Raw genomic sequence first — 14,383 nt, forward strand, 5'->3', positions numbered from 1 at the left:
GACCTTTGACCACTTGGGGGCATGTGCTGCCAGCCTGCCGTAGGGGAGCCAGTGCCAGATCCTAGATTGGCCGTGCTCATCAGAGGGTTGGGCGACGGAGGGAGGAGGGGGCAGCGGGCGCCAGTTGTGGGCCGGACTGGTTGCAGCTGTGGTGGGTGTTACGCAAGCTTAGAGGTGGCTGCAGGGAGCAGGGCACAGCTGCCGCTGTCCTGGGGGTGGCACCGCAGCTGTTAGGTGTGTGTGTGTGTGTGTGCATTCACATGTGTGTGTGCGTGCATGTGAGTGTGTGTGTGTAGGATTCTAGACCAGATGGCAGGGCTCTATGGTGGGGTTCAAAGAAGGCATGTGGCCAGAGGACAGGGCAGGTGTGGGCACGGGGCAGGTGTGGGCACAGGGCAGGTGTGGGCACAGGGCAGGTGTGGGCACAAGGCAGGGGAACGCGGGATAGGCCACACAGGGTCCATTGAGAGTATCTGCATTTTATCTTTTTTTTTTTCTTTTGTCAGTCCTGGGGCTTGAACTCAGGGCCTGGGCGCTGTCCCTGACCTTCTTTTGCTCAAGACTAGCACTCTACCACTTGAGCCACAGGGCCACTTCTGGCTTTTTCTGTGTATGTGGTGCTGAGGAATGGAACCCAGGGCCTCATGCATGCAAGGCAAGCGCTCTGCTACTGAGCCACCTTCCCAGCCCCATCTACATTTTATCTTTAGAGAGACAGAAGCTATAGGCTGGACACCTGAGCAGCTGGAGGGTCTGTAAGTAAGCCTGGGAACCCTGGAGGACAGCCAAGTGTGGGGGTTGGGGAGGGAGGGAAACATATTGGATCTGGAACATTGAGACCTTCAAGTGGTAGCCTTGTGCTCAGAGGATGGGTCCAGGTGGTGTGGTAGAAATGACAACTCTTCACCGAATCACAGATATGCAACCATGTGTCTGCCAAGTAAAAACTACATTTCCCAGCCTCCTGTGCAGCTAGCTGTTACCATGTGACCAGGCATAAGCCAATAGAGTGTGAGCAGAGGTGTCAAGCAGCAGGAAGGCTACATTTCCTTCCAGGGTCATTCCCCCCTCCACGCCCCCCCCCTACAGCTAGTACTCTACCGCTTGAGCACAGATCCACTTCCAACTTTGTGTGTGTATGATTAATTGAAGATAAGAGCCTGGTGGACTCTCCTGCCTCATCTTTAGTCAATTGTACAAAGGGGTTTCAATTCAACAGGACAGTTCATGAGTACAGTGCATCTTGATCAACGTTGCTCTTCTGTCGTTCTTCCCTATCTGTCCCAACCTATCCATACCCTCGAGTTACCTGGTTCCATATTTATATATTATGACTGTATTTGCCCTCCCTGGCAACACGTGTGAAAACCAGAGGGAGAATGCTTTCTGAATCCATCCGGTGGTGCATTGCCAGGGTAGAGAACTGCACTGGATATTTTCTATATTGATCTTGTATCCTACCTAGGCATGGTGGCACACACCCGTAGTTCCAGCTACTTGGGAGGCTGAGGCAGGAGGACCACTTGAGCCCAGGACTTTGAGGACAACCTAGGTAAGCTCTTATATCCTGCAAACTTGCTGGATGTTTTCCTTAGCTATTTCACAATAGTTTTGCAGGTTTCTTAGGATTTTCTATGCACCAGATCATGCCATCATGAGTAGAGATCTACTTCTTTTTTAAGATATATATATATATATATATATATATATATAGTTATTTATGTATTTATTTATTTTTATTTTTTTGCTGGTCTTGGGTCTTGGACTCTGGGCCTAGGCACTGTCCCTAAGCTCCTTTTACTCAAGGTTAGCACTCTACCCCTTGAGCTACAGCACCACTTCTGACTTTTTTGTGATTAATTGGAGAGAAGAGTCTCGTGGACTTTCCTGTCCAGGCTAGCTTTGAACTGCGATCCTCAGATCTCAGCCTCCTGGGTAGCAAGGATTGCAGACACGAGCCACCATGGCGAGCTCTACTTTGTTTCCAATTTCAATTCTCCTTGCTTTTCTTTCTTTGAGCATTTTCTCAGCTAGCAACGCTAACACAATGATGAGGAGCAGAGGTGCAAGCGCACATCCTTGCCTGACTCCAGATGACAGAGCAAAAGCACTGAGAGAGAGTGGCACAGAGCAGCCGGGCCCGGAAGCTCAGAGGCGCAGAAGGATAAGGAAAGGGGTGGGCCGGGGTGGGGCTCATGACAGTTTACACGAATGCCAAATACTTAGCCACATCACTAACTACAATGTTCCAGCATTGACATTTATGATGACTGCTATGGTTTTCCTGTGCCTTCTTCTGGAAAAAACAAATCAGGAGCTGTAAGGTGGCCCCAGTGCAGCGGCGCTGGGAGGTGACCAGCATGACAGAATGGGTCAGTCCATCTGTGGGTCAATATGGTCATGTGTTAGCCCAGAACTGGCTTTGGCACAAAGCATGCTGGGTCTAGCACACTACCTTTGGCCTGCCACCAGATGGTACATACCACTGGCTACTTGGGGCCCAAGGAGAAAGTTCTAGGAGTCTCAGAACCCTGAAGGAGCTTCCAGAAGTTCTGTGGCAGTTGGAGCCCTCCAAGGTTGGGAGCCATTTTCTTCCCTTTCTTGGGAGAGAGCTAACCCCAATCGTGACCAGAGCAGGAATTTGTGTGGAGCTTGTGAGCAACCCCAACCCTGAGTGGTGCGGTGGGCAGGAGACATGGTTGGGGGGAGGAGGGGGCTGGGACCGGAGGGGAGCCGGCCCTGGTAGGCCCCAGACCACGCTCCCCACTTTGAGCTGGTCAGGGGTCTGGGCCAGCGTGGTGGCCAAGCCCCCTTCTGGCTCCCTGATACCCCCACTTCAGCTGCACCTGAACAAGCCCTGCTTCCACCCACTGGCTTCTCATGGGTGAGCCCCTACCTAGGGGCCTGGTGCAGGGACCCCCCTCCAGAAACATAGCACAAGACACCACATCACTGATAGCACCCTAGAAAATGGCAGGGCAGGAAGTTGAGATGAGTGCATCTGACTGAGAGGAAGAGAAATGGGGGGGAGGGGCTGGGGCCCCTCAGATATACACAACAAGGCTTAGGAAGGAAGTTTCTGATGCGTTCTTGCTGATATTCCTCCTGTCCTTTTCACTTTAGTTATTTAGATCTCTTGTTTAGGCCCAGGCAGCTGGAACTACAATCCTCCTATTTACCCTTTCTGTGTAGCTTGGAAAACAGGCATGTGCTACCTTGCCCAGCTTTTATTGGTTGAGATGAGGTTCTCATGTACGATTTGTCCAGGCTGGCCTTGAACTATAATCTGAACCTCCTCCTCTGCCTCCCAAGTGGCTAGGACGGCAGATGGAACCACCACACCCGGCCTCTCCTGTTACCTGAACCCTTTCACCTGCTCCTCTGTTCTCTCCTTTTGCCTCCTCCCACCCTTCATCTCCACGCTGCCTGGCAGTGGTTGCCATCTCTTCCCTTTGTTCCAGCCTGTTAATTTATGGTCACAACTAACACAAGCAGGGAAAAGTGTCTGGCCAGAGTGCGCATGCCCGGCCCCTTGCCTCTCTTCTGTCACCAGTCCATCCTCAGCCAAGCACAACGCGTTCACCACAAACCTTGTCCCCTTGCTTGGTGGGGACAGATTCCCTGAGGAGACGTCGGGATGGCGTTCATGACCGACGTCAGAATCCAGTACCTGGAGACAATCGCATCCATGCTGCTCAAGTTCAAGCCAGACAAATGGAGCAAACTGGTTGGGGCCGAGGAGAACTTGGCCTTGTTCATGGAATTCTTCGACAAGCAGGACATCCCGCTGCTGCTGCTGACGCTCAACCCCGCCGGCATCATCATACCCAGCCTGGGCTTCCCGGAGACGCTCAAGTCCAAAGGCGTCTACTTCCTCAAGACGTCCCGGGAGAACATCAACAAGGAGAACTACAAGACCAACCTCCTGTACGGCGACCTCAGCCCGGCGCCCGTGGAGCAGTTGATCGCCGTGGTGGAGGAGGTGCGGGTTGGGGACTGGCAGCTGTGCGGTCGGGCTCAGCAGCCTCAGCTGGAAGCTGGATGGAAAGGCCGCAGCCCGGCCTTCTGGGGAGGCCCAGGTGCTGGCTGGGATCTGCTGAACCTAGCAAGCAAGGGGGGCCCCTGGGGCTGGGGAGGGACCAGGCAGAGGGTGAAGGAGTGGCGTTTTCCCCTCCACTGTGTCCCAGCTCCTCTGATGTTGAGCAGGGGGGCACTTAGAGCCCCCAAAACGTGCTATGGTCCTGAGCACTGTAGGAGGAGCACCTGGGACCCTGTCCGAACACATCCAAAGGAAAAGAAACAAATGGAGCCTGGGGGCCACGGGGCGCAGAGCAAGGCGATGCGGGGAGGGTTTCTCAGTCACAACATGGTGCTCAGCCGGCTCGGCCAGCTCACTGCCACGCACGACGCCACCCCCGGGCTTCACACAGACACGAGAGTCTCTCCCCCTCTGGAGGCTGAAGTCTGTGGTCAGGTGTGGGAGCTTTTATCCGAGGCCTCTCTCCTTGGCTTGTAGGAGCGCGCGCGCGCGCGCGCGCGCGTGTGTGTGTGTGTGTGTGTGTGTGTGTGTGTGTGTGTGTGTGTGTGTGTGTGTGTGTGTGTGTGTGTGTGTGTGTGTGTGTGTGTGTGTGTGTGTGTGTGTGTCTGGTTCTGGGTCTTGAACCCAGTGGCTCATATTTTCGCCCAGCTTTGTGCTCTTGGTTGGAGCTCTGTCACCTGAGCCATGTCGCTACTTCCAGCCTTTTGCTGATTATTTTGGAGAGGAGGTCTTGTAGACCTTGCTGCCTAGGCTGGCTTTGAACCACTGTCTTCTGGATCTCTGACTCCAGAGACCCACAAGACCCATGTGAGTCAGTCATCCAGCACCTAACTTAACCTCCTCTTCTCTTGTGGACATAAATCCAGCTCGGTTAGGGCCACTCTACTGGCCTCACCGACCCTGGACGGCCTCCGTGGAGACCTTACCTCCACCTGTAGCCCCCCAGGAGTGAGGGCGTGGGGCGGGCACCCGGGTTTGTTCATTGCGGCCTTGGGTGTGGAGAAGGCCCCGCGGCCATGCAGCTGTGTGTCTCCTCGTAGATCCTCTACGCTCTGCTAAACCAGAAAGAGAACATGGAGGGCTGGCCCCAGGTGGTCTCGGAGGACATCGTCAAGCAGGTCCACAAGCTAAAGAATGAGATGTTTGTGATGGGGGGGAAGATCAAGGGGAAAACGCTGCTGCCCACCCCGGAGCACCTGGGGAGCCTGGATGGCACGCTGGAGTCCATGGAGAGGTAGGCATGCCCGCCTCCTGCTGTCCGGGGGCCGGGGAAGTCCCTGAGCTCTGACCACCAGTGATGGCGAGAGAGAGAGAGCGTCTCGCTGGCCTTGTGCTCTGGAGCTAATGAAATGCTTGAGCTGGGCGCTGGTGGTTCACGACTGTCATCCAGCTACTCAGGAGGCTGAGATCTGAGGATCATGGTTCAAAGCCAGCCCGGGCAGGAAAGTCCGTGAGACTCTTATCTCCAATGAACCACCAAAAAACCTGAAGTGGCGCTGTGGCTCAAGTGGTAAAGCACTGGCCTCGAGCTGACGAACTGAGGAACAGAGCCCAGGCCTAGAATTCAAGCCCCACAAATGACAAAAGAAAGGAAATGCTTGAATGCACAGGGTGTTGTTGGAGGTTCTGAATCTGGGATAGACAGACAGGGTAGGAAAGGAGAGGTGTGAGACCCCCTGGAATCCTAGCTCCTACTCCAGGAGGGGGCCCACCCCGCTGTCTTGAGTGAGCACAGTCACCATGCCACAGAGCGCGTGTGAGTGAGGTGGACGCTGCGGCCTTCCAGGGGTCTTGAGACGCCCACGGGCCTCTGGGACGCCCCAGGGCACCCGTCCCGCCGCTGTTACACGGACCCTCAGAACCATTGCCGTGCGTCCCTGCACACAGGTCTGGGGGCAGCCCCAGCCTCCCACGCTCCCTCCACGGAGCAGGAAGCCTGCCACACTGGCACGTGATGGCCTCCGTCAGAATGGGTGGGAGGACCGGTCCTAAAGTTTATTTTGGAATCCTCCCCTTCCCCGCCCCGCCCTTGGTTTCTCACTACCTGAGGAGGTTGGAAATCCCCTCCCCCAGCCCACTGCAACAAGCCAGGATCGCCAGGACTGGCACGGCCCTGCTGCCCACGGCTTGGGCATTGGCACCAGGCTGCTGGGGAAGGGACAGGGGGGACCCCTCTTGGGACACCCAGGAGCAGTTGACCAAGACAGCCTGGCCCCGCCCTGGTCCCTGGCAGGATCCCTTCGTCCCTGGACAATTCTCTTCTGCACGCCATCGAGACCATCATCATTGACTGGTCGCACCAGATCCGAGACGTCATGAGCAAGGACTCGGCCCAGGCCCTGCTGGATGGGCTGCACCCTCTGCCCCGGGTGGAGTTCGACTTCTGGGACGCCCGCCTGATGAACCTGCAGTGCATCCACGAGCAGGTGGGCCGCACCCCCCAGTACCCCCCCCCAGCCTGGATGCAAGCCAGCGAGCGTCCTTAGCAAGAGCCTTGAGAGTTGAGCAGGAAGCCGCCTTCTCTCCTCAGCTAAACAGACCCAAAGTGAACAAGATCGTTGAGATCCTGGAAAAAGCCAAAAGCTGCTACTGGCCGGCCCTGCAGAGCGTGTACATGAACGTCACGGAAGGTGAGCTCCCTGGAGGGGCCGTGGCCAGCCCTGGGGTGACCGCCCCACCCTGCCCTGCCCAGCCCTCTCCCCACGGTGTCGTGGAGCGGTGGGGTGGGGTCCAGGCGCACGTGGCTCTCTGACTGGTGCCAACTCTTGTCACATGCAGGGCTGAAGGAAGCCAACGACATTGTTCTCTACCTGAAGCCCCTCCGCATCTCGCTAGAGGAGATGGAGCAGGCCGACTTCACCGTGGTGCGCTGCAGGGGGGCCGCGCAAGGGGAGGGGGAGGGGAGGGGGGGTGTTCACGAGGGATCCCGGGGACTGCAGGCCTCCTGGCTGTCACACCAGGTCCCAGAGGTCCAGCGCTAGCCATGGGGGAGCAGAAGGACAGGGACCTTGGACCAAAGCCCCGCCTCCTCCCTCCCCCCCCCCCCCCCCCAGCTCCCGACCTACATCGCCAAGGTGCTGAACACCATCTGCTTCATCTGGGCCACCTCCGAGCACTACAACACGCCCTCGAGAGTCATCGTCATCCTGCAGGAGTTCTGCAACCAGCTCATCGACATGGTGACGCCGCCTGCCCCTCCCCCATTGACCCACCCCCCAGCTCCACACCCACAAAGCAGGGGCCCCAAGCACAGGTCCAGCCCTCCCAGCAGCTTGCTGGAGTACTAACAAGGCCTGCCCAACCAGCCTCTATGGAAGGAGGAGGAAAGGAAAGGGGGGACAGAGGAGGAGGTTCCCTGGGAGTCCCGGGACTTAGCCAAGCACCTGTGGGGTTGGGCCAGTCCCGCAGCCAGCCACCTCCTGCTGCACACAGCCTTCCCTCCTCTCACAGCCTAGTGGCTGGCAGCACAGAGCCCGGGCCCACCTGGGCCATCTTTCTACATCAAAGCCGCACTTGTGCTAGGTGCTGTGGCTCACGCCTGTAATCCTAGCTATCAGGAGGGTCATGGTTGAAGCTAGCCTGGGTGAAAAGTCCATGAGACTCTTACCTCCGATTAACACCAGAAAACCAGAAGTAACACTGTGGCTCAAAGCAGTAGAGTACAAGCCTTGGGCAGGAAAGCTCGAAAGACAGTGCCCAGGGCCAGAGTTCAAGCCCTATGACAGAAAAATAAAAACATGCCACCGGCAGAAGCAGAAGGGCGTGGTGCACTCTGCACAGGGCTCCCCTCCCGAGGGCCCCTCCAGGGTCCAAAATCTGTTTCTGCTGCAGCCAGGAATAGGGTGAGGGGCCTAGGGTGGGCTGCTCAGCGCTCCAAATGGGATCCAGACTGGCCGTGGGCTCGAGGGAGATCCTGCGGCCCAGGACTCAGACGCCGGGTCCCCAGGGGCCTTGCCTCCTCACACTTAGGGCGCCGGGTGTCAGGGAACAGCTTAGGATGTTCGTTCACCTTCTCTTTCATCCAGACACGCAGCTTCCTGAGCCCGGACGAGGTGCTAAAAGGCCTGCAGGGGGAGATAGAGGAGATCCTGAACGGCATCTCCCTGTCTGTGAATGTCCTGAAGGAGCTCTTCCGCATCTATGACTTCTGCTGCGCCAACATGAAGCTCTTCTTCAAGGTACTTCTGACCCACAGAACCCCACAGAGCCCCACAGAACCCCTCAGAGCCCCACAGAGCCCCACAGAGCCCCCACAGGGCCCCCACAGGGCCCCCACAGAGCCCCCACAGAGCCCCCACAGAGCCCCACAGAACCCCACAGAGCCCCACAGAACCCCTCAGAGCCCCACAGAGCCCCACAGAGCCCCACAGAACCCCTCAGAGCCCCACAGAGCCCCCACAGAGCCCCACAGAGCCCCACAGAGTCCCACAGAGCCCCACAGAACCCCACAGAGCCCCACAGAGCCCCACAGAACCCCTCAGAGCCCCACAGAGCCCCACAGAGCCCCACAGAGCACAGAGCCCCACAGAGCCCCACAAAGTCCCACAGAGCCCCACAGAGCCCCACAGAGCCCCCACAGAGCCCCACAGAGCCCCACAGAGTCCCACAGAGCCCCACAGAACCCCACAGAGCCCCACAGAGCCCCACAGAGCCCCACAGAACCCCTCAGAGCCCCACAGAGCCCCACAGAGCCCCACAGAGCCCCACAGAGCCCCACAGGGCCCCCACAGAGCCCCACAGAGTCCCACAGAGCCCCACAGAGCCCCACAGAACTCCTCAGAGCCCCACAGAGCCCCACAGAACCCCTCAGAGCCCCACAGAGCCCCACAGAGCCCCACAGAGCCCCACAGAGCCCCCACAGAGCCCCCACAGAGCCCCACAGAGCCCCCACAGAGCCCCCACAGAACTCCACAGAGCCCCACAGAGCCCCACAGAGCCCCACAGAGCCCCCACAGAGCCCCCACAGAGCCCCACAGAGCCCCACAGAGCCCCACAGAGCCCCACAGAGTCCCACAGAGCCCCACAGAGCCCCCACAGAGCCCCACAGAACTCCACAGAGCCCCCACAGAGCCCCACAGAGCCCCCACAGAGCCCCACAGAGCCCCCACAGAGCCCCACAGAGCCCCACAGAGCTCCACAGAATCCCCACAGAACCCCACAGAACCCCTCAGAGCCCCATAGAGCCCCACAGAGCCCCACAGAGCCCCACAGAGCCCCCACAGAGCCCCCACAGAGCCCCACAGAGCCCCACAGAGCCCCCACAGAGCCCCACAGAGCCCCCACAGGGCCCCCACAGAGCCCCACAGAGCCCCACAGAGCCCCACAGAGCCCCCACAGAGTCCCACAGAGCCCCCACAGAACTCCACAGAGCTCCACAGGGCCCTGGTGGAGGGAAAAAGACAACAAACACCTGGACAGACTGGTAGATGTCCAAAGTGAGCATAATACAATCTCTCTCTCTCCCTCTTTCTTTTTTCCTCTCTCCCTCTCCCTCCCTATCTTTCTGTCTCCCCGCCCCTCCCCCCCACCAAAAGAACAAACCTCCTGTGCCATGGGAGTTCCCTTCTTCCCTCGCGTTTTCCAGAATGAATTCCTTCTTCCACCGCGTCCAGACCATTGAGGTAAAGCCCAAACTTGTTCATCGTCCCCTCTACTTCTCAGACTGCTCCTCTAGAATCACCTCTTGGGAGCTGAGTGCAGTGCCCCATGCCTGCAATCCTACATTGTCAGGAGGCTGAGATGGTGAGGATGGAGGTTCAAGGGAACCTCTCCCCCCCTCACCCAAATGTTAGTGAGAGCTCCATCTCAACAGAATAAAACCTGGGTGTGGCGATGTGTGTCTGTCCCAGCTACAGCGGAAGGTATATATGGGAGGATTCTATCCAGGATAGCCCAGGAAAGAAACCCAATCCCCAAAATAATGAGAGTAGCCAGGCACCCATGCCTCACACCTGTAATCCTACATACTCAGGAGGCTGAGATCTGAGCCATGATTTGAAGATAGCTGGGGCAGGAAAGTCCATGACACTCGTCTCCACTTAACCACCAAAAAGCTGCAAGTGGAGCTGTGGCTCAAGTGGTATAGTGCCAGCCTTGAGCAGAAAATCTCAGAGACAGCACACAGGCCCTGAGTTCAAGCCCCAGGATCAACAACAACAACGACAACAACAAAAAGCCTGTGTGCCCATGACTTAGATCATTACAGTGGGGACAAATAACGCTTTAGCCTCTGATTTTCCTGGCATTGTAGCTGGGCCTTGTCTGCACTTGTGAGCTTAGGGGCAACGGTAGGCCACCAGAGCTCCCGGATTTAAATCAGCATCCAAAGGCTCCCAGCCCAGGGATTCAGAAGGTCATGGTCAAGTAGCTATTGACTCCTACATAATCATAGACGCTGAATTGGGATGAAGTTTCTGGAAAGAGGAGACTTTGGGGGTGGGGAAATGGTCAGCCTGTTCTGTTCTTCCAGGCTGACCGGAAGAATATGCAAATAGAGCCCCGACTCCTTTGTGTTTTGGTCAGTCATGGGGCTTGAACTCTGGGCCTGCATGCTGTTCCTCAGCTCTTCAGCTCAAGGCTAGCGCTCTACCACTTGAACCTCAGCACCACTTCTGGTTTTCTGAGTGGTTTATTGGAGATAAGAGTCCAGATAAGAGTCCCATGGAGTTTCCTGCTGGGGCTGACTTTGAACCATGATCCTCAGATCTCAGCCTCCTCAGTAGCTAAGATTACAGGCATGAGCCACCAGCACCTGGCTGAGCATATTGTTTTTGTCTATTCTTCTTTCCCCGTCCCTCTAGGAACTTTATAAAACTGCCATTGAGTTTCTGAAGCTGGAGAAGATCGAACTGGGTGGTGTTCGGGGCAACATCCTGGGAAACATGGTGACCCAGATTTATGACGAGGTCTTTGAGCTGGTGAAGGTTTTTGCCGAGTGCAAATACGATCCCCTGGATCCCGGAGACTCGGTGAGGCCACAGTCGAGGGCTGATGAGCCCAGCCGAGGAGAGGGCCAACCAGCGGGAAGTGGGGAACACCTGGCTCCCAGCACCTTAACCTGTTATCAGGGGAACTGCACAGGAGGGGCCTGGGGCCGTGCAAGCATTCTCTTAGAAGTTGCTTTTCTGTCTTTGTCTGGTGGTGCTGGAGATCTCCCTCCAGCCTCTTGAATGGAGGGTGAGCTGTCCTCCACCCAGCTACCTCACAGCCCTGGCGTTCACGGGGCTGCCAGTGTCCCCGTCCAGCAGGGGGCGTTACGGGTGACCACAGCCCTGCCTGACTTGCTGACTACATTTCATTTACTTTTAAGAGTTTTGACAATGATTACGCCGATTTTGAGACCAAGATTCAAGATCTGGATAGGAGGCTGGCCACAATCTTCTGCCAAGCCTTCGATGACTGCAACTCCATCGAATCTTCTGCCAAGGTAAGCTAGCACCGAGGGTCAGCGGACAGACCACCCGCCCAGAATAATGTTAGGGGCAGAGATGGGGAACTGAGCCCCGGGTGCCCACCTGCCTCCCAGTGCCTGGGCCGAAGCAGCCTCAGGACCTCAGCGAAAGGGAGGAAAGCCAGCTCACGGTGGCCTGTTCCCGAGACTCGGGAGCAGGGTGTTGCGTTCCTTTGCTTTCTTCTGGTTCCTGTCTCCTGTGCCTAGGAGAAATGAAGTGACCCAGCGGTCATGGTGGAACCCAAGTCTAGGCCAGGGTCCCGGCTCCTGGGGTTTCAGGGCTCAGATTACACCTCTCACACCAGTACACCAAATAAAGAGGCGAGTAGAGGTGGAGGCAGAGAACAGAGCCTTGTTCCAGGACACACCGCAGGAAGATGTACATTTCTGCAATCCAGCCCATCTTCCAGGCCCAGACCAGCTTGTTTAGGTTTAACTAGAGGGAGAATTGGGCAGAGACTAAAGGTAGGCATAACCGTCGGGTCACAGGTAAGTAAGGCAGGGCCTGGTTGGTCATCACTAGGGCACTCCTGGGAAGCTGTTATATGGTGTGGAGGTGCAATATGCTCACAAGAAGTCATTGTCTGGCCCACGGTCCGGCCTATAGGGGCTCTGCCCGCTTCCCTTGGGGACAGTTTCTGTCCCTTCTTGGAAAGATGCTGTCATCTCTCTGTCCTTCCTGGAACCAAGGTGACTCCAGGAGGAGTGTGGACTGACGGAGGGGTCGCAGGCACCGTGGCAGGGGGGATGCCGGGCTGCTCTCCCGCAGCCACCCTGGGACACCTGCAGTCCCAAGTCAGGAGTCTGAGCTTTGCTGGAAAAGCCTGGGCGCTGCCCCTGAGCTTCTTTTGCTCAAGACTGGCGCTCTACCACTTGAGCCACAGTGTCACTTCCATCTTTTTCTGTGTATGTGGTACTGAAGAATTGAACCCAGGGCTTCATGCATGCTAGACCAGCACTCGGCCACTCAGCCACCTTCCTAGCCCCTCTTTCTTTTTTACCCTTTTTTTTCTTTTTTTGGTGGTACTAGAATTTGACCTCAGGACCTCAGTCCTGCATAGGCTGGTGCTCTACCGCTTGATCCATATTTCCAGCCCTGCTTTGGGCTGGTTATTTTGGAGATGTGGAGTCTGGCAAATTTTTCTGGCTGGGCCAGTCTCAGCCCACAGCAGCGGGAGGGGATCCCGTGACCAGCAAGGGAGTGAAGGGTGGCCTGGGCACCCGAGGTGGAAGTGAGCCCTCTGGGCTGGGCATTCTTTGGCTGAGCTGGGGACCCAGGACTCTCCCTGCTCTCAGCACAAAGATCTCAAGCAAACACCAGGATGTTCTTTTGCTTTTGAGACATTCCTTAAACACACACACACACACACACACACACACACACACACACACACACACACAGCCTTTGTGGCAATATAATAATCAGTTAAGCCTTGGGCCAGTCAGTCTGTGCTCTATGCAAAATATCAATGAATGCAAATGAATGCATCACCTCCCCACTGTGGCTTAGGAACAATCCTTGGGCAGTGCGCATTAGCCCACCGTAAAGCAGGCTATATCTGGATGGTGGCAAGTCTGGGGTCTCTTGTGTGGGGCAGAGGCTGGGGTCCACCCCCACCCCAACCCAGAGAGTGAGGTCACCGTCCAAGGAGCAGGTGGGGCCACTGGGTGGAGAAAGACAGGAGTTAGGGCTCGGAATCAAGCAGGGTTCTCGTTCTCCTGGAACTGGAGAGGACCAGCAGAGGCCTGGGGAAGGGCCGGGTCAGGAGGGGCGGGTCTGGTGTCCCCTCAGGTCAGGTGTCTGGCAAGCTTCCTGCTCAGCTCAGCTGCAGCCCTTTGCTAACTCATGGATTTCACAAGGACCGGCACAGATGGCCTGGGAGGGCCAGGAGCCTGGCTCGGGTGGCCGAGCACAGAACCTTGTCACCATTCCCTGGGGGCCTCTCCTCTGGCCATCTCCTGCCAGAGGCCTCCTCCTTTTCCTCCTCCTCTCCTCTTCCTCTTCCTCCTTCCCCTCTCCTCTCTTCTCCTTTTCCTCTTCCCCCTCCTCCTCCTCTCCCTTCCTCTCCTCCTGCTTCCTCCTCCCTCCTCCTCTCCTCCTCCTCCCTCCTCTTCCTTCTCCTCCTCTTCCTCCTCTTCCTCCTCTTCCTCCTCCTCCTTCTCCATCTCTCCTCTTCCTTCTCCTCCTCTCCTCTTCCTCCTCCTCCCTCCTCCTCTCTTCTCCTCCCTCCTCTTCCTTCTCCTCCTCTTCCTCCTCCTCCTCTCCTCTTCCTTCTCTTCCTTCTCCTCCTCTCCTCTTCCTCCTCCTCCCTCTCCTCTCTTTCCACCTCCTTCTCTTCTCCCTTCTCCTCTCCTCTTTCTTTTGCTCTCATCTCCTCTCCTTTTCCTCTTCCTCCCTGTCCTTCCTCTTCCTCCCCCTCCCCCTCCTCTTCCTTTGATCCCTCCTCTTCCCTGCATGGAAGCATCTCCCTGCCCTTTCCCGTCTTCCCATGCCAGCTGATTTTTCCTCTTGGTTTCTTTCTTGGCTCATCCCTCCCTAGTCTTCTGAGCACTAGTGTCCTTGTGTGGCCCTGGCCTCCCCAGCCCGGAGGCTGTGTGTGTGGCAGGACCCAGCCCTATGTACCCTAGGAGCTTCGGGCTTTAGCTGTGGCACTGAAGTGGTGCTAGCAGAGGAACACTGGCACACAGCCCCCTTGGGCTGTGAACAAAGCCTCTGGGAGGCAGAGGGTCTGAGCGAGTTCACTCCTTTAATGTGGAAGCCCAGTGGCTGGGCCTTAGTGAAAAGGCAAAGTGAAGCCTGGCACCAGCGGCTCACACCTGTCATCCTAGCAACTCAGGAGGCTGAATCTGAGGACCACGGTTCAAAGCCAGCCCAGGCAGGAAAGTCCATGAGA

At 56.9% G+C, this 14,383-nt stretch overlaps 1 protein-coding gene across 3 annotated transcripts in view; it reads left to right on the forward strand.

Moving 5' to 3' along the window:
• The first annotated feature begins 2,579 nt into the window (after positions 1 to 2,579).
• Positions 2,580 to 14,383, forward strand: part of Dnah17 (dynein axonemal heavy chain 17) — a 96,668-nt gene continuing 84,864 nt past the window's right edge. For all 3 annotated transcript variants that reach the window (XM_069992869.1, XM_069992872.1, XM_069992871.1), the window contains exons 1-11: positions 2,580 to 2,654; positions 3,617 to 3,982; positions 5,080 to 5,273; positions 6,273 to 6,465; positions 6,570 to 6,669; positions 6,818 to 6,903; positions 7,093 to 7,218; positions 8,065 to 8,217; positions 9,574 to 9,660; positions 10,840 to 11,007; positions 11,349 to 11,465. In XM_069992869.1, the coding sequence (XP_069848970.1) occupies positions 3,638 to 3,982; positions 5,080 to 5,273; positions 6,273 to 6,465; positions 6,570 to 6,669; positions 6,818 to 6,903; positions 7,093 to 7,218; positions 8,065 to 8,217; positions 9,574 to 9,660; positions 10,840 to 11,007; positions 11,349 to 11,465 (1,569 nt within the window). In that variant the 5' untranslated portion in view covers positions 2,580 to 2,654; positions 3,617 to 3,637. The remainder of the gene's footprint in view (positions 2,655 to 3,616; positions 3,983 to 5,079; positions 5,274 to 6,272; positions 6,466 to 6,569; positions 6,670 to 6,817; positions 6,904 to 7,092; positions 7,219 to 8,064; positions 8,218 to 9,573; positions 9,661 to 10,839; positions 11,008 to 11,348; positions 11,466 to 14,383) is intronic.

The sequence above is a fragment of the Dipodomys merriami genome, unplaced genomic scaffold (assembly GCF_024711535.1).
Source record: "Dipodomys merriami isolate MVZ:Mamm:240054 unplaced genomic scaffold, mDipMer1.0.p SCAF_42, whole genome shotgun sequence".
Lineage (NCBI taxonomy): Eukaryota > Metazoa > Chordata > Mammalia > Rodentia > Heteromyidae > Dipodomys > Dipodomys merriami.